Source organism: Ovis canadensis, chromosome 11 (genome assembly GCF_042477335.2).
Source record: "Ovis canadensis isolate MfBH-ARS-UI-01 breed Bighorn chromosome 11, ARS-UI_OviCan_v2, whole genome shotgun sequence".
Classification (NCBI taxonomy): domain Eukaryota; kingdom Metazoa; phylum Chordata; class Mammalia; order Artiodactyla; family Bovidae; genus Ovis; species Ovis canadensis.
In genome coordinates, this window is record NC_091255.1 from 27,495,744 (window position 1) to 27,515,044 (window position 19,301).

Consider the following 19,301-nt stretch of genomic DNA (forward strand, 5'->3'; position numbering starts at 1 on the left):
GCCAAAGTTCTCCCTGCACAGTCCTAGGTTCTAAGACAATACTACGGAGTCCTGAGTTGGGGGTGAAGGTGGGAAGGGGAGGTTGGTGGGTGTGGCAAAGAGGCTGTGGCCACACCTGACTCCTCCCATATTGCCCCAAAGTGTCTTTGGAAGAGCAAAGGATGGAAGGAATCATTTCTTTCCTCCTTCAATACTGAACCCATCAGCTTACCCTGTTGACTCTGTCCCCAAAACGTGTCCTCCATCCCCTCTATTTGCTCTGTCTCCTCCTCTCCCTCCCTACTCCTGCCCCCACACTTCGTCTGGACTGTTGCAGCAGTCTCAAACTCAGCATCTCTGCTTCTGCCCCTGCCTCTTGACCATCCACTGTCCGTGTGGTGGCCACAGGAATTTTAATTTTATTTGGCCCAGCCTTGGGAACTGGGATCTCAGTTCCCGGACCAGGGATTGGATCCAGGCAACAGCAGTGAAAGCCCAGAACCACTAGGCCACCAGGGAACTCCCCAGAGGAGTCTTTTCTTTAGAAAAATATTTATTAGGCTACACGGGTCTTAGTTTTGGTGTGTGGGATCTTTAGTTGCTGCATGTGGGATGTAGTTCCCTGACCAAGGATCAAACCCAGACCCTGTGAATTGGGAGCACGGAGTCTTGGCTACTGGACCACTGGGGGAGTTCCACCCCCAGAGGAAGCTCTTAAACACCTCTCAAGGATTGTGGTTTTCCTTCCACGTACTTAGAGAGCTGTGCTTCCAAAACTTAAAAATTCATTCAAGTCACGTGGGGCTCTTGCTAAAATCCAGGTTGTAATTCAGTTGATCTGGGGTGGGGAGACTGCATCGCTAACAAGCTTCCAGGCGATGTAGTACTCTTGGACCACACTAGGACTAACAAAGACTTAGAGAAAAACCCAAACTTCCTGCCCATGTCTTCCTGTATCTGACCTCTCTCCAGCATTCCCACGTCATCTCTAACCCCTGTTTTGCTCCCACGCCACGCGGTGATAGCCACACTGGCCTTCATTCTGTTCCTGGAGTGTGCCTTCCTCAGGGCCTTTGCACGTGGTGTTCCCATTGCCCAGAATGCCCCTTTCTGAGAGCTCCAGCTGGCTGGTTCCTTTTCTTTACTTAGATCTCAGTTCAATGATCCTTCAGATAGTACTACTTTGACTACTTCATCTAATGAAGCACTTCATCCCCTGGGAACTTGCTATCACTGTTTGCTTTCTCCCCCCTTCATAGCACTTATCTTTCTGCGAATTTATTTTGGCAATGTATTTGTTGACTTGTTAATTAGTGGTCTTCATTCTCACATTTGTTCCACGTGAATAAAGACTTGGTTTTTCTTGTTTGTTGGTCTGTTCATGAATGTGCTTGCATGGCTGCTGGGGTGTTGAGATGTAGGTAGAGGAGTCCAAGCTGGGGAAACTTAGAGTGCTGCCAACAGAGCATCCTGTGGCAGAGGTGGGTAGGAGGAGAGATGAGGCGAACTTTTTGCATTGAGGGAGTCCCATAAAAAGTTTCAAGAGCCAAAGCCAAACCTAAGAATCAACACCTGATAGATGGGGGCTTCCCTTGTGGTCCAGAGGCTACGACTCTATGCTCCCAATGCAGGAGTCCTGCGTTTGATCCCAGGTCAGGGAACTAACTCCCACATGCCACGATTAAGAGTTTGAATGCCCCGGTGAAGATCCTGTAGCTGCAACTAAAACCCCATGAGGCCAAATAAATAAATAAAAATTTGAAAAAATGTTAAAAGATTAAAACAAACATCTGATAGATGAATTCATCTCACTAAAATCCATCTCACTCACACTCTGGAAAGGGAAGAAGGGATTTATTGTGAATTTACTTATTGGATAAACAAAAATACGTGGAACCCTTCCTTTGTGACCATCATTTACACAACGATCTCTGTTCATGCTCACAACACAGACTCTCCAACTTGCAAGTGAGGAGCAGGGCTCTGAGTAAAGAGACTTGCCCAAGGTCATGCAGCAATTCAGAGACTACACTGAGAACTTCAGTTCCAAAGACAGCTCTGAAACAAGACACTCCTTGTCCCCTTCCAGGCTTTATGCCTTCCAGGCACCTGTTACCACCTAACGCACTGTGCATTCCTCTTATTTATTTTCTGTCTTCTCTCACCATAATATAAATTCCCAGAGGGTAAAGATCTTTGCTTTGTTCACTGTTTCCCAGAGCCCAAAACAGGGCCTGCCACATAAGTAGACACTTGTTGTTTAGCCATTAAGTCATATCCTACTCTTTGCAACCCCATGGACTTCAGCACACCAGACTCGCTTGTCTTTCACTATCTCCCACCGTTTCCTCAGATTCATGTCTGTTGAATCAGTGATGCTATCTAACCATCTCATCCTCTGCCGCCCTCTTCTCCTTTTGCCTTCAAACTTTTCTAGCATCAGAGTCTTTTTCAGTGAGTTGGATCTTTGCATCAGGTGGCCAAAGTATTGGAGCTTCAGCTTCAGCATCAGTCCTTCCAGTGAATATTCAGGGTTGATTTCCTTTAGGATTGACTGGTTTACTGAATACTTATGGAATGTGAAAAGGATGAACAAAGGGATTATTTTAAAATCTTTGCTTTCTGTATCACTAAGAGGCAGTTCTGTAAACCCAGTTGAGAAGGCTGGGGTGTGCCTGAGATGAACTGGGAAGGAACACATGGCTTACTGAGTGCTCCCCACAAACCAGAAGGAAGACTGTGTCCACAGAGGAGGGACCGCTGCATGGCCTGGCGGGAGAGTAGCCAGGGATCTGGGGCTTGTCCAGTCTCCAGCCCTAACACCTTTGCCCCCATAGGCGTGGATGCCACAGGCTGACAATGGCCCTTCACAGGACATGGCTTCCACATAAAGTGGCCCCGTGGAAAAATGTGTTGACCCAGGCCCAATTACAAGCTTGATGTAATTGCATAGTAGGCATTTATCAGGAAATCTTTTGTGAATTGAGCTAGAGAGAGCCAGTCACTCAACCCTGGCAGCTCTGGCTGCTGAACAAACAGAGGTTCTGAACCAACCGCTGTAGCCTGGGTATGGATCCTGCCTGGAGATAGTTCTCCTGGTCCATGACCTTCCTCCGTGAAAAAGATGCTCAAATTTCAGCTCCCAGGCCAGCGGCATCAGCATTACACAAGGACATGTTAGAATGCAAATTCTCCAGCTTCATCCTCGACCTACTGAACGAGAATCTCAGTGAGTGGGTTTCATCATTCTGTGGATTAAGAAGCCCTCTAGGAGATTCTGATCCACTCTCAAGTTTGAGAACCACCATTACGCAGTTTCTCTTTCAGGGGCTAGGACCTGTGTGAAAAACTCTTGAAGTGGATTGCACAGCTTTATGGAGCCCCTGCTGTGTGCCATGCTCTGGATTTGGTTCTGTGAAAAGGATACCAAGATATTTAACTAGGAGCTTCTGCAGCCAAGGAGTTTAGGAGAGAGATTTCTTCTGGCTGGCAGATGTTGAAAGTATGGATGTGTGGGACCTTTGATCTGAGTCTTGTCTATTCAGTTTAGGCAGATAATAGAGCCCACAGGAACTCATAGGAGGTGGGAGGGGAGGGTGGGGGAATATGGTGGGGGGTTGAACACGGAGTTAGAAGGTACAGAAAGGCATAAACAGACAACTACCAGCCCAGGAGCAGTATTTCGCTCGTGCCCACTGCTCAGGTGTGAGGCCACGGTTAGAAGACCTGAAGTGGAAGAGTAACCATTGATAACATTTCTCTAGTGCCCACACATGGCAATTATCAATTCAGGTTCTGTATGCACATTAACTAATTCTGCATATGAGGAGGAGATGATGGGATGGCATCACCGACTCCATGGACATGAGTTTGAGCAGGCTCTGGGAGATGGTGTGGGACAGGGAATCCTGGCGTGCTACAGTCCACGGGGTTGCAAAGAGTCGGACATGACTGAGTGACTACACCACCATACGAACCACACTGTGTGTGTGTGCTCAGTTGTGTCCGACTCTTTGTGACTCCCTGGACTGAAGCCCACCAGACTCCTCTGTCCGTGCAATTTTCCAGGCAAGAATACCAGAGTGGGTTGCCATTCCCTCTTCCAGGGGATCTTCCCAACCCAGGGATTAAACAGGTATTTCTGGTACTGGCAGGTGAATTCTTTACCACTGAGCCACCCGAGAAGCCCCATGAACCCCATCAGATAAGCTCTATCATCACCCCATTTTAACTGATGGGGAACTCAGACACTCAAAGGTGAGCTAACTGCCTAAAGTCACAGTTTGGCAGCTGTTGTTTGTTATTCAGGGGCTCAGTTGCTTTCGACTCTTCAGGATCCCATGGACTGTAGCATGCCAGGCTTCCCTATCCTTCACTACCTCCAGAAATTTGCCCAGACTCAGGTCCACTGGGCCAACCAAGCCAGTGGCTAGGCAGTGGTAGACACTACTGGAACTCAGACTGTCTCATTGCTCTCGAGCCCTTCCAAAGGCACAGCGAATCAACTGTCACCCCCAGTGTCTGGACCGGCCTGCTGGGTTGAGGTGGTGGAGGGATGGGACCTTTATGTTGGTGGGTAAATAGCATCTAGAAGAATGTCCTGAGTCTTTCCAAGCCTGAGCCCTTCTCTGGCTAGACAATCGGGAGACCTGGGCTCTGCGAACTCTCTCCCCTTCCCACTAGATGGCGACCCCTAAACCCACACAGAAATTCTGAAACTTCCATTGTCCCTGTCTTCCAGGGTTTGGCTGAAGCCGAGGAATTGCAGGATGCGAACCCTCCTCCGGTCCAAGGGCCGTCGGCTCCACCTCGCCTCAACTGGGGGGTCGTGGGAAGCCCCCAGCGAGGAGGAGGGATGGGGAGCAGGCGGGGGTGGGCGGGGAGACAAGGCTCCCCGGGATCCCGGCGCCGAGGGAGGAGCCGGTGCGCAGCAGACCCTCCGGGGGCGCAGAGGCGGGGCGCTCCCGCGCGGCCTGTGCCCACCGCGCAAGGGAAGGCCGGGACCGCCGGGCGCCGGCGCCCGCGGGGACCCCGAGGGCGCGGGCAGCGGCAGGTGCGCGGCGGGGACTACAAGTCCCAGCATGCCCAGCTGCTCTGACCCGGCCCCCGCTGCCGCTTAAAGGCTCCGGGAGCCTCAGCCGTCGGGTCGCCTCGGCTTTCGCTTTGCCGCCGCGGCTGGCCGGGCGGACTCGGCGGCCGGGCGGTCCTCGCGTCCCAGGTCCCGCAGCACCGAGGGGCGCTCTTCGTCCAGCCCTCGCGGCTCGAGGATTCCCTTTCGAGGCGCCCGCGCCCCCGGGCTCCGCCGCCTCGGCCACCCCGCGGCCCCGATGCCGAGGCATGGATAGAGCGGCGCTGCGCGCGGCGGCGATGGGGGAGAAGAAGGAGGGCGGCGGCGGGGGGGACGCGGCGGGCGCGGATGGGGGCGCCGGGGCCGCGGCCAGCCGGGCGCTGCAGCAGTGCGGGCAGCTCCAGAAGCTCATCGACATCTCCATCGGCAGCCTGCGAGGGCTGCGCACCAAGTGCGCCGTGTCCAACGACCTCACCCAGCAGGAGATCCGGACCCTGGAGGTAAGGGGCCACGACGCCGGAGAATCGGGGCGCCCGCGCTGGGTGTGAGGAGTCAGGGGTCTGCGCCTCGGGAAGCGCCCCAACACCTCCTTCGCGACTCCAGCTCACTCCTTCCCCAGTTGCATCCTTGAGCCCGGTCACCTCCTTTGCGGCTTCTTTAACCCTCTTCCACTCGCTGGCGCGGCGGCCCGAGGACCCGGGACCGGCCCGGTTCACCTTGGGCGGGATTTGGGGGGAGGGGCGTGGTGCGACCTGCGAGGGAGGGTGGAGGAGCCCGCGGGCGGGGTGGGCTGCGCGCGGACATCCCCTCCGCCGCCCTCCGCCGCCACCGCATTTCCAGCTCGCCGGGCCGCAGGACTCATTCTCCCACTGAGTCACATGGTGGACTTTTCCCTGGGTGACGGAGCCCAGCCGCTGTGGGCTGGGGTGACGGGGCGGGAGGAGGTCCCCCTGAAGAGTGAGCGCAGGCCCTTCGTTCTCTGCCCTCCCCGCACGCCCCAGACTCTGGCTTGCTTCTTCCTTTCCTCTCCTCCAGGTTCTTGTCTGCCGCTTATCAAACTGTTTGCTGAAACTGCATTTTTGCCTTGAGTGCGTCTCTTTCGCACTGCCACAGCGTTTCACTGTTCAAAATGTAATAACCTACCGACGCTGCCTCCCCCTTCCCCCTACTGAACTTTGGTTTAGGAATGATTATGCTGAGGACCAAAGCCTTCAATGGGAAGATGACACTATTTAAGGGGTTCTAGTGGAGATAGCCTCCAGTGTAAAGAAGAAATAAGACATGCGGTCCCTACTCTCTCAAGTGATAGCTGGGAAGTCCAGTATTAAAAGGATTTGGAAGAATCAACCAAAAGGGTTATTGCGTTCTTAGAAGGGGCTGGAGGGCCGTCTCTCCCTCTCCTATCATACACAATAGAGGGAAACTAGTGCGTTTCCAACTTGCTTTTGTCCAGAGGCTGGGAAAGCTGTGAAATTCCAGGCACCACTTGGTATTAATAGCTACCCTGTTTTGAAGAACGGGCCTCTTTCCACCTTGCTTGATCTCATCTGGCCTTCTGCAGATCTGGAGATGTTTTGTTTTATTAGAACCTTAACTCTTCATCCCAAACCCTCCACACCCTCTTACTGCTGATTGCCTCTGCCAGCCACCTTAGGGCCAGTGGGTGATTTGTGGCCATGATAACCAGACCCCATCCTCTGTGTGCACCAGAAGCCTGAAGCCCTATTTGATCTAAAACGCTCGGGGTAGGCTTCTTTCCTTCAGTTTTATTTTCTTAAAAGCGACAAAACCAGGGACATTGAAAGGATACAATCAGTGCTGGCTACTATTATTTTTGTTTCAGTTGCTATAGCAGTGCTGACCAGGGCTTGGCTTAAAAAACAAACTGACCAGCAACACCCCCCACCCCCGCCCCCAACTGTCCCTCTTGCATGCATGCTGCTGTTTTCCAAGTGGTGAAGAGAAACTGGTTTCTTGAACACAGCCGGGTGTGTTTGCCCAGCAAAGTTCAGTTTTTAAACTGACACAATAGGGGGCCTGTTTGGCTCCGTTCTGGGAGGAGGGGTCCTTGTCCAGCAGCATGTGCCTGGTTGGACTGCTGTGTTGTTGGGATAAGAGGTTGTCCTCTGTTGGCTTCTCTTGGATTGTCCCCCCTTGCCCCCTCAGGTTGCTCTGAAATGCTCCTTGTTCGAAGAGGGGACCTGGGAGAATGATGGGTGATTTCTCTGGAAATGGCACCTTGCCTTCTTGGTACCCTGCCTCCCAAAGTCACTCATTTTGACCAAGGAATGGCATCAGGACACCCTAGAACATCCTATATTTAGGTCTCTGCGCTGGTTTATTCGGTGACCTGCCTCCTGAGCGTTTATTGGATGATCAGCCGTGGCAGCCAAAAACCCGTCCCAAAGCCCAAAGGGGATTGGTAGCAGGAATTAGAACAAATACCCAGCTCCCCATCTTCTCTGCTGTGCTGTGGATTCAGGTCCACGCTCCTCCGTGAAAAGGGGAGACACGGGCTGTTTGGGGGACGGGACTTTTGACCCCAGGATCTAGCTCCCTAGGCCTTGTGGAGAGGTCTCTGTGGGCTCTTGCAGTTCACAATGCTGTGGTCTATGAAGGGGCCTCAGTTGGATGGAATCAAACATTTGTTATACACACCCCTGTGTAAGAGTACCCCTGAGTAAGAATAGTTCTGAAATCTAGATTTACCAAACTGATAAAATAGGGGGAAAGTTTGTTACTCAAAGAATCCTGACCTTTGAGGGCAGTGTGGTAGGTGGAAAGCCTGAGGCTTAGAAATCAGGTCCAGGGTCTGTCTATCTGACCTTGGGTAGTAAGTCCCATGACTTCTGAATCTCAGGCTTCCCCATCTGTAAAATGGGCCAAGACTACTTAAACCTGCAGCCTCACGTGTGTCTGTAAGTCCTTATGCTTTCTACCAAGAGATTCTGCCCATGAATTTTCCTAGTGAGGATCCAGTACGGGCCGTATTTGGGAGGAAGGCCCTTTGACAGCTGGCTCTTGTTCCCTAGAGGTGGGTGACACAGGCCAAGAGACTGCTCCGAAGACCGTGGTGAGGTCACGCAGGGCAGTGGTGATGTCCATTCTGGCTTTCTTTCCTGTTCTGCAGGCTCCTCGCACATACCAGGCCAGGGCCCCCAGAGACTGGACTTGCAACATTGGATTCCTGGCTTTTGAAAAAGAGGGCTTGGCTTACGTAAGCACGCCAGACTTCTCCCAGAATCCAAGGAACCCCAGCCCACCCTGGCCGTTGTTAAATAAGCACTCAATGAGAAGCCCCGGCAAGTCCTGACCCAGGGCCCAACTGCTGACGCCTTTATTGTAGGTCGGATGATGTGTAAGGTTCGGTCTGCCTGACTTCGTTTCCTTCCTCCACGCAGTGGTCCACTTTGGATCCAAACGAGTGGAAGAAGCCAAGGTTTAATGTCTGCCTCCTACCTGTCAGTCAGTGTGCTGGAGCCTTCTCAGTCTCCGAAGATTTCCTGGAAATCCATCAGACTTCATCACACATGTATTTTTTTTTTTTCCTCTCGACGTGAAATGAGGAGGGAGATAAAATCTGACCCTAGAATCTGAATCAGAAGTAGGGAGGCAACTTTGAAGATCCCAGCAGAACACCAGGCCCTCCTCAGGGGCTGAGAACTGAGCAAGATAGAATGTTCTCGTTCCCCAGACGTGCTCACGAAGGGACACCCGGCTGGCCTTGCACCCCGCACCGGTTCATTCCCTCGTTTGTGCGTCTTCTTTGGGCTGGGTCTGGGCCGGGCCATGGGGAGAGCGGGGCGTCTCGTGAAGATTCTCGTTTTATGGACCTTGTAACTTTGCCTTTTCCTGCCAGCCTCCTGGTTCTTTTCAGAGGCAGACCTTATCACACCGAGGAGTCTTCCCATGTGCTGCTCTTTTTTAAAAAAAATTTATTTTAGTTTTGGCGGTGCTGGGTCCTCGTTGCTGCGTACGGGCTTTCCTAGTTTCTTAGTAGCAGAGGCTACTCCTGGTTGTGGTGCGTGGGCTTCTTGTCGCGGTGGCTTCTGTTGTTGCTGAGCACGGGCTCCAGGGCGTGTGGGCTCAGTAGTTGTGCTGCCCGGGGTTAGTTGCTCCAGGATGTGGGATTTTTCCAGACTAGGGAAGGAACCCATGTCCCCTGCCCCGGCAAGTGGATTCTTAGCCGCGGGACCACCAGGCAAGTCCCACCTGGTGGTCTTATGGAAAAAAGTCCCTCGTCAGCAAGCTGACCTGGAGAAAGAGATCCCCACTGGGCACTGACCTTCACTCAGCTCTGCCGTGGCAGAGGTCAGAGGTCAAAACCCTGTGTGGAGGGCCTGAGCTCTCCCCTGTGGCCCCCTCCCCAGCCCCCTGGGGCATCTGGATGGTGGAGCTGCCAGGAAAGGAGAGGGCGCCGTCGGTCCTCACAGAACTGGTCCTTGGGGTGTGCGTGGATGTGCAGTCACTCAACAGACCTGCGGTTATTACTGGTTTGCCTGCTGAGCTGCTCACTGCTGCCACCCCGGCAAGGATTCTGAAGTAGGTAGGCTGTGTTCCTGGTGTTTGGGGACACTCTCAGACTATTGGGGAAGCCAGGCAGGTGAGCAGGACTGACTCCATCACTGTAGCCTGCTGAAATCGCTTCGGAATTGGAAATAGGACCGGACGGTTGACCAGTCCAACTCCTGCTTTTCTGGGAAATATTCCCAGAGTCTTGGTGGTGACTTGTCCACGTCACACATCCCTGGCACAGCCTCCGCTTCCCCACCCAGCCCCTGCCTCGGCGGGCGGCATTTCTCTGCTTGTGCCCTTGTTGTTGTGTTCTGTGCCCAGTCGTGCCAACTCTTCGACCCCACGGACTGTAGCCCGCTAGGCTCCTCTATCCATGGGATTTCCCAGGCAAGAATACTGGAGTGGGTTGCCATTTCCTCCTCCAGGGGATCTTCCCGACCCAGGAATAGAACCCACGTCTTCTGTATTGGCAGATGGATTCTTTACCACTAAGCCAACTGGGGGGCCCCTACCTGGTAGTGTTAACCTCCTGCTGGAGGCTCTAACTCCAGCCGTCCCTGGGGGGAGCCAGAACTGAGGCACCCTTTGCTTTCACCTTGGCAATTTGTTTCCCTGGTGAAACTTGCTACCAGCGATCCTCCAAGGTAGTCTGGAGAAGGACCTGCGGTTTCCACGACTGGGGAGGCCTGCGGGGTGCTGGAGGGAGGCCCTATCAGATTTGCAGCCCAGGTTGGCCTGGGTGCCAGGAGGCCTCTGGTTTGCTGCCTGGGGACAGTGATGGGAGTGCCTCCCTCCCCACCAGGTGCCTGTGGCCATGCCTTCCCCAGCTGCGCGTTTGAAAAAGGACATGCTTTCAGAGTAGGCTGACGGGAAACTTCTACACTGAGTTCAAAGGGAAAGCTGCGCTGAGGTGCCTTCTGGGTTATGAGAAGGGCCCTAGAGCCTAGTGAGGGGCAGGGTTTCCTTGCAGTGGAGGGATCCCATTCCTTACAGTGGAATGAGACACCCTGTCGGTCACCTGCCCTGTGCTCGGCTCTTGGCATGTGTTCCCCATTTAAGGCTCATGGGGACCCTGCAACGTTTTCTCTCCATTCTGCAGATAAGGACGTTGCCGCTCAGAGGGACTGCGAGATGGAGTTAGTAGGCGGTGGAACTTAGCCTGACTAGTCTTCAGAACTCATGTTCTGAGCTTCGCCACTGCTTCTAGAAACCATAGTGGGTGGGGGCGGTGTTTCTGGTCAGAGTTGTGACTGCCGAGCCCGAGGAAGTGGCCGGTAACACAAAGGGCCGGCCCAGGGGCACTTGGTGGCCCAGTTCCAGATGACCGGGCCTTCTGGTGGCCGCACCAGGCTGCGCACCCTCTGAGCTCGAGCTTCCCTAAAGTGCGGCCTGGCACATCCTCAAAGACAGGTCCCCACCAGCGCGCTGTGATGCAATTACTCTGTGCTAGTCTCATTCTGAGAAATGAGAAGCTGCCTCGAGATCATCTTACTTGTCATTGTTTTAATGGATACCTGCTTTCTCCTCACTGCATAATTCCTCTGGTAAGCACGACGTTCTTTAACTTTCCAACTGTATTAAAGTATTTTAAAATACACGTAGTGATATGCTCACGATTGAAAAGAAAATACAGATTAAAAAAAAGAATAAAAACCACCCATAATGCCACCTCTCAGAGTTAAATCCTTTTTTATGCATTCATCTGTCTTTGGCTGCTCTGCATCCTCATTGCTGTGCGCGGGCTTTCTCTGGTTGCGGCGAGCGGGCTTCTCATTGCTGGGGCGTCTCCTGTTGCGGAGCCCGAGCTCTGGAGCATGTGGGCTTTAGGAGTTGTGGTGCATGGGCTTAGTTTCCCCATGGCCCCTGAGCAGGGATCACATTTCTGTCCTCTGCATTGGTAGGCAGATTCTTAACCACTAGACCACCAGGGAAGTCCCTCAGAGTTAATTCTTATTAACATTTGGCAGTTTATTCTTCCAGCGTTTTAATCCTGTGCATCTGTATACAAATATACAGAGATGTATTCATGGAGCTCACCATGCTCATTGTCTCGTAAATGTCTTCTGTCTGTTCCAGTCCATACAGATACGCACCATCATTAATCGTGGCTGTCTCCTGTGATCATATCAGTTCACTCGTCCCCACTTGTCGCCATTCGGGCTGTTTCCATGTCTTGCTGTTATAAACCTTGCTGCAGTGAGTGCGTGAGTGCATTCCTAGAAGTAGAATTCGCTGGGTCAAAGTATATGAACACGTTTAACAGCAGCCCCGTTCTTTGAAATCTTTAGGGCCTCATCTGTTTCTCCCACCCTGCTTCCCAGCCGGAGTGCTAAGATTCACAAAATGGCAGCCTTTATGCATTCACCTCTTTGCCACTGGATCTGTGTCTACCCTGAGGGCAAGGAGTGTGAATGGGAGACAGGACATGGCCCCCATGGCTGAGGTTCTGGGTGCTGGGCCAAGAATTGTGCGTTCTCATTTTGTGGTTTCCCGTAGCAAGGGCTGCCCTGGGCTGACCATTTAGAAAAGGGATCTTTCGTTGCTCCCAGGCAGCAGAGTGGGAGCTGGAAGTTGGGGCCCCATGGAGAGGTTTTCATCACTTGAGGCTCATGAAAGGCACCTTACGGAACTGTAAGCTCGGTTTCATCACCAGCCACAAATGTTGATCAGTGCTATTTGGGTGCCTTGGTTGTGGGGTTGATTTAATAGAGTTGTGGACTCCTAAGGATCTTGAAATTCCCAACTGGTCCAGCCCTCTCATCTGCAGGCGAGGAAACCGAGTGCCCAAAGGGAAAGTGACTTGCTAGGAACACATATTAGGTTATGAACCTGAACAAAGAGGAGAGACAGGTGGTTATGAAGGAGCACTGAGTGGGGAGTCATGCCCTGAAGTGAGATGTTATGCCACCTTGACTGACTGCAAACAGCAGTCTGCCACCCCACCCTCCTATGTTGGGGGTGGGGGGATGGGAAGGGATCCTCGACCTCAAGGAGTTTCCTGCGAGAGGAAGCCATCGGGTTTGCTTTCCCAGCCCCATCTCAGTATCTTAGGCACCCTGGGGACTGGAGGGGTTCTTGGGGACCTGTCTGGGGTGTCCAGTAGGTGGGACCTTTTCTGAAAGCCAGCTTGCCCGATGGGCTGGCTCAGCCCCAATGGCCTGTCTTGAGTCTTTCAACCTGACCTGACTGTACTTTCAAGGGCTTCTCATCCTTCGACTGAAAGATCCTCTAGGACTTGAGTGGGTGAACCTTTTCTCCTCTAAGGGTTGTGTTTATGTCCTAAATTTGTGATGATTTTGCATTCTGTACCATGATACATTGTACAGGGTTTACTGTTTCACTTCCAGAAGATACAGCCTTTGAATCCAATGTCTTTGTGTCTGTCTGACTTTCTGCCCTATTCCAGAAGCATACCTTGGGGATGGATGTTGGGATCACAAATGCTTTGTCATTCATTTCCAGGCACAATCGTTTCCCATCTGCATTGAAAAAGTCTTGATTCAAATTGCCGCCACATTACAAAACCTGCCTATTTATATACATCTGTATTTCTGTGTTGTTCTAGCCTTGGCAGGCAATGGTGTGTTTTAACAGGGAGGATTGCCTTTGACAATAATGGAGCTGAAGTCATTCTGTTTGCTTGCCATTTTTCTCCCCTCTTTTCATTTTTCCACCTTCAGAATAATTGCAAGAATGAATTAAGAATTGTGTTTAAAATTTAAATCAGAGCCAGGGGAGAAAGCATAATACATTACGTAGAAGAGACCAGCCATGGTTAGGAAAAAGAAAGACTTCAATCTGTAATATATTGATCATGAGGGTTTTGCTTTCTGCAAAGCTGATGAGATAAGCTGCTTATAGAGTGGTGGAGCTTTTCTTTGACAAGGCACCTGGAGGTATTGAGTCCCTGTTTAGCCCGTTCATTTGGATTGGGTTTGGATATAGATTAGTAGAAGCAGCTTCACTCATGGTGCACAGAGAGTTTTGCTGGTCAGAAATAAGTGACCCGAGAGTTTGCTGGCGGTCCAGTGATTAGGACTCAGAGCTTTCACTACCATAGACCTGGGAACTAAGATCCCACGAGTCTCATGGCACTGCAAAAAAAAAAAAAAAAAAAAAGGCAAACCAAAACGTATAAAAAGTGACCTGTGTTCTCACACATTGGGCACATATGGGGCACTATCCCCTCCTCCCAGTCTGGGACCCTTGAAAGGGCTTCACGCAGCCTTTCCTATACTGTGTGATGCTCACGTGAAAGCAAGCTTCAGGTAGCTGAGAATGGGCACCATCAGCCACCTCCTTGAACGTAGCTGGGGAAGCAGGAGCAGGAAAGGAGACAAGAAATGGTAGGTGTAGCTTCACCTACTGTTGGTTTTATGATACTGGGCTCCCATTTGAGGTCCCAGCTAAAATTGGGGCGGTTGAGGAGAGGCTGGTGACCCCATCCATTTACCTACCTGTGCAAAGTTACCTTTTATCGCGGGGACATACTTTCTGAAGGGAGACAGGTTGTGTTCTGGGCGCACCACACCACCTGCATTAGAGACAGATTTCACTTAATCCTCCCAACAAGATGAGGAAGATGTACCCAGAAAGGTCTGTAGGTCTGGAGTCGTTGAGTCCTGCCTCCTTCTGGCCCCACTGGCCAGTTAGCCTGGTGCCCAGGACACGCTTATTTGAGGTCTACCAGGGAACCTCTTGACCCCCCATGGAGGGCAGAAAACAGTCCAGGAGATATGCAGTTGTCTGTGAGTGTGCTTGAGCCTGGGGCTGCAGAGGGCAGGGGAAGGGCTGGGCTGCAGACTGAGGAATGCTTTTTAAAACAAAAAAGGAAATGCTAGCTCAGAATGGAAAGGAAAGGAAGCAGCTTCCTGTTTCTGGTGCTGGCTCTGTGAAAGGAGGAGCTCTCTAACCCCTCGGCCAGCGGAGGCCCCGGGCCGGCTGGGGCCACTCTGGGTGTGAGAGATACACATACGGCTCCCATACAGCTGCTCGAGGGCCCAGAGCGCCGGGTCCGCCCCTTTTCATTTTCTCCAGGTAACTGATCAAATGGATATGTGGTTTTCAAAATGAGTATCTATACGTGTTACAAAAGGGATGTGTCGCAATAGCTGACATTTACTGAGAGCTTACTCCAGGCCTGGCCTCCTTCTTAGGAGTTTTATGTGGCCTGTACTCCTCCCAATGACCTTGTGAGGAAGAGTCTACTGTCATTCCCATTTTATGGATGAAGAAACTGAGGTGCGGAATGGTTAAATGACTTGCCCAGAGTCATAGATCCAAGGAGAGACTAAGCTGTGACTTGAACCCAGATCGTCTTAATTACCTGCTGGTGCTACCTGACTTGTGTTTGCAAACTCCACATCCACCTAGAAAATCTGTTAGCAGAGAATCATTTTTTAAAAGACCTGTGTCTTTTGTTTGGCTCCAGAGGGCTGCCCCCAAACTTTGGTCAGGCCCTTGGTGATTCTTTAGGTGAAATGCCTGCATTTGATAGATATAAAATTATATATATAATTCTGTACTCTTTTGGCCATGTGGCATGTGGGGTCTTAGTTCCCCGATAGCGGATGAAACTGGTGCCTGCTTCAGTAGAGGCACAGTCTTATCCACTGGACTGCCAGGGAAGTCCCAAGTTTATATATATATTTTAAGTTTGATTATGGGAATGTTCACACATGTACAAAAGTCTGGAGAATGGTACAATGGACCCCTGTGCAGGAATCCCCCCACTACAGCAATGACCGGCTTCATCGAGTCTTGGATCATCTATGGTGTTTACACTCGAATAAGCCTGTTGAAAATGGTGGCGTGGGGCAGTTAGTGTCAAGGAAGCAGAGGTCTTCTGGTCCAGCTTTCTGCCTCCAGGCAGTGCTGTGTGGACCCCAGCAGGCTGGGCGGAATCTCTGTACCTTTCCTCAGAAAAGAACCCTTTAAAAATTTCCCCTGAAGCTTAGTGTGGCTCCTGGCGGCCCTCACATGACAGGCAGGTCATCTCGTTCTGTAAACTGAAGCTCCCAAGGCACTGAAAGCTGTTCTCACGTGGCAGAGTCAAGGAATGGCCACGGCCTTGTGGGAATACTTCCACAGCCCCGCCCAAGACTGACCCTGCAGTCACACTGCGACAGACCCAACTTCCAGCCAGATAGCCTAGTATCTCCTCTCCTCCGTTTCCTCATTGCTTTATCCGCACATCGTGAGATGAGTGTATTTCAGCCAACATTTACTGAGCGCCACTGTGTGCACCCTGGGAGGAGCGTCAGCGAGCACAAGCAGCCCGCGTCTCCAAGGAGATCCTGGCAAATTCTCAACTCTACGGTTCTGGACTAAAGATGAGATCCAGGACCCACTGAGGGGCTTCCTTAACCTTTGTGGCTGTTCCTGTGGTTCTGCACGGTCCTCCTGAAGCCTGGTCTTTCTGGCCAGTCTTACATTTCTGTTCTCTGCCGTCTCTTGCCCCTGGCAGAGGTGGTTTTCTCTGTTGCTTTCTGTTTGTTTCACTGTGTTTTGTTGGGGCTGTATTCTCACAAGTGTTTCTCAGCCTGTCGCTTTTGGCCGGCTGCTTCAGATCTGTGAGTTTGGCCTCCCAAACGCAGTCATGATGTTATCGTGGGAAAGGATGGTCTTGGGCACGCAGTGGGACATTGAGGGCTGCCTCAGGACTTCAGGATGTGCCTGGGCTCCGGGGGAGAGGGCCCCAGTAGCCTCCTGAATGGTAATTCCTTGCTAGCTCTGTGACCTGCGCGGCCAGTTCCTTAGCTCTGTGGACCTCAGTTTTCTTGTTCCTTAAAAGGTGTAAAAGGGACTTCCCTGGTGTTCCAGTGGCTAAGACTTCACATTTTCAATACAGGGGGCCCAGCTTCGATCCCTGGTCAGGGAACTAGATCCCACATGCCACAACTAAGAATTTGCATGCTGCAATGAAAAGATCCTGCAAGCTGCAACTAAGCATCCTTGCAGATGCTGTGTGTGGCAACTAAGACCCAGTGCAGCCAAATAAATAAATACAAATATTTTAAACATAAATAAGAAATTAAAAGGAGATAAGAATAGCTTTATTTTAGACTCTCGAGAGAAGTCATTGAGATACAGAAGGTGTGCTAGACGATATTTAGAAGGGATTCGGTATTTTCATTTCACCTCCTCTCACTTAGCATTATTCTAAAACACTTGTCCACATGTCTCTGTTATCTTCCTTTCCGTCATTTTAATCAGTGCCTGCTATTTCACCCAGTGGGTATGCTGTAATTTACCAAAACATTTCCCCTGTTATGGGACATTTCGGTTGTTTCCAGATTCCTGCTCTTATAAACACCATGACTGGAATCATCTTTGTACAAGCACCTCTTTATTTTTGTTCCTATTCTGAATTCATTTCCTTGGGATAATTCCCAGGAATGGAATTACTGGGTCAAAGAGCATGGATATTTTTTGTGATGGGAGTTGCAAAACTGTCCTCCAGTTTCTGGGTTTTGTACAATAGCGCTCTTAAAATTTGTATTCTTGGTTGAAAAGCTCATTTTTTCCCTTTGCAATTCTCACTGATCTCTGTGCCTTTCTTCCCCTACCTACCTGACCTTTTTTGGGGGCCTTGTTAAATCATTTCCCATTTTCCTCTTTTAAAAAGCACCTTTATTGAGTTGTAATTGCCAAATAAAATTGTAAGACATTCAAAGTGTGCCAGTCATTCCTGGTCTTGAATTTGCTATTTATTTCTATCTACTGTCTTCTGCCCATTCATTCACTGACTGTTTATTGAGCATGTACTTTGTTTGGTTTTAGGTACTGGGAAAAGAACAGTGAAGAAGACAGAGTGGTTCCTTTAATGGAAAGAGAAAAATAAAAAGTCAATAGATAGAGACAGGTAGACTGAGGAAAAGAACGCTGAGAATGGGTTAGAGGGATGGGATGCGGAGAAGGCTGCTTTAGTATTATTGGTTTATTTCTTATCTTTTGGTGGCACCTTGAAGCATGTGGGATCTTATTTCACCAGCCAGGGATTGGACCCAGGCCCCCTGCATTGGAAGCAGAGTCTTAACCACTGGACTGCCAGGGAAGTTCCTAAAAGGCTGCTGCTTTAGATGGGGTCATCAGGAAAGCTTCCTTCCCAGAGAAGGTTTGAGCTGAGTGTTAAAAGATGAGAGGGCAGTGGGCTTGTGAAAGCTTGGGTGAAGAGTGTTCCAGGCAGAGGGACTAGCAGGTGCAAGAGCCCTGAGGCAGAAGTGAACTTGTGTTCAAGGACCAGAAAGGAGGCCAGCCTGCCTGGACACAGTGGGAAGTGGGGTCCACGAGGGCTGTGGTCTGCCATGACCTTAGGGAGGTCCCTTGGGCCATTTTCCTCAAGTTGGGCCGTGGCCAAGAGTTAAGGCACTAATTCATCCAGTTGCTGTGCCTGCTCCAGTTATGTGCTAGGCACTGTTGCAGGATGTAAGAGTGGATGAGAAAGTTAGCTTGGCAGGGGAGTTTGTAGATGAGTAAACCAATAGAAGGTGCCAGTGATGTGTGAATGGAGGCCCATTGTACCGCCTGGCTGACTCATCTCTGCATCCTGAGATGTGCGGGGACTCGGGAAGTGTTTCTTGATTTGAACCAAGTCGGGCTCTGGGCTGCGAGCCTTCACCGTGGCAACTGAAACTCAATTGTCTGCTGTCAGGCCTGGCAGTCTCAGCCTGCCAGGGAAGAGGCCCCGAGGACTGAGGTTGCCAGCTCAGAAGCGGGGCTGCCTGCATCAGGTATGAGTAGCTAGGCAGCACTTATGGGAAACGAGCTTGAGAAATAGTTGTGGGAAAGCCCCTGTTTACCATGCTGCTTTGCCCTGCCCCAGTCTTCCCTGATTTGTGACTCTCATTGGAAATGAAGGCTTTCGGGCTCTGTGCTTGTCCTTGTTTTCTTCTCTTGTACTGTATGCTGTGCTCAGTCGCTCAGTCCTGTCTGACTCTTTGCGACCCCATGGACTGTAGCCCGCCAGGCTCCTCTGTCCATGGGGATTCTTCAGGCAAGAATACTGGAGTGGGTAGCTGTTCCCTTCTCCAGGGGATCTTCCCAACCCAGAGATCGAACCCAAGTCTCCTGCATTGTAGATGGATTCTTTACTGTCTGAACTACCAGGGAAGCCCAAGAACACTGGAATGGGTAGCCTATCCCTTCTCCAGGGCATCTTCCTGACCCAGGAATCGAACCCGGGTTTTCTGCATTGCAGGCGGATTCTTTACCAGCTGAGCTACCAGGGAAGCCCTTTCTTCTCGTAGGGTAGGGCAAAGAGAAGGGGAGCCCAAACTTTGGGACAGCATAGACTGTATACACCTAGTGAGCTGTGACCCTGTGGCAGTTCCAGGAAATGGACCTAGTAGAAGATGTTGCGTGCCATTTTGTTTGGAGGCAACTCGTGAGCCAACTTTGTGGCTGGGGAAGTAAGGCCCAAGGTCACAGTAATCAGTGGAGCTGGGGTTCAGATCTGGAATTGCCTGATTTCACACCTTTGTGCATTTCACTGCACTCAGAAACCTGCTTGACCTTGGACCTTGTCTGGAACAGAGAGAGGTCAGCTCTGGTAATGCTCAGAATTTTGAAAGCAATAATGCTGTGTGGAAAAGGATCTGAAAATCTCTCCTTTTCCACACCATTTGGGTGGGATTACCTCAAAGTTGTAAGCAGGATGAGATGACCGCAGCATCAGGGTCCAGATTAGCAGATTTGCAGAGGTGGGTGCTCCTTGTTGAGAACAAAGATGGAAAGAAAA

General features: G+C 51.1%; 1 protein-coding gene across 2 annotated transcripts in view; it reads left to right on the plus strand.

The window, feature by feature from the left end:
* The first annotated feature begins 4,897 nt into the window (after positions 1 to 4,897).
* The window catches only part of LOC138447268 (kinase suppressor of Ras 1), a 160,291-nt gene continuing 145,887 nt past the window's right edge, over positions 4,898 to 19,301 (plus strand). For both annotated transcript variants that reach the window (XM_069602921.1, XM_069602922.1), the window contains exon 1: positions 4,898 to 5,547. In XM_069602921.1, the coding sequence (XP_069459022.1) occupies positions 5,317 to 5,547 (231 nt within the window). In that variant the 5' untranslated portion in view covers positions 4,898 to 5,316. The remainder of the gene's footprint in view (positions 5,548 to 19,301) is intronic.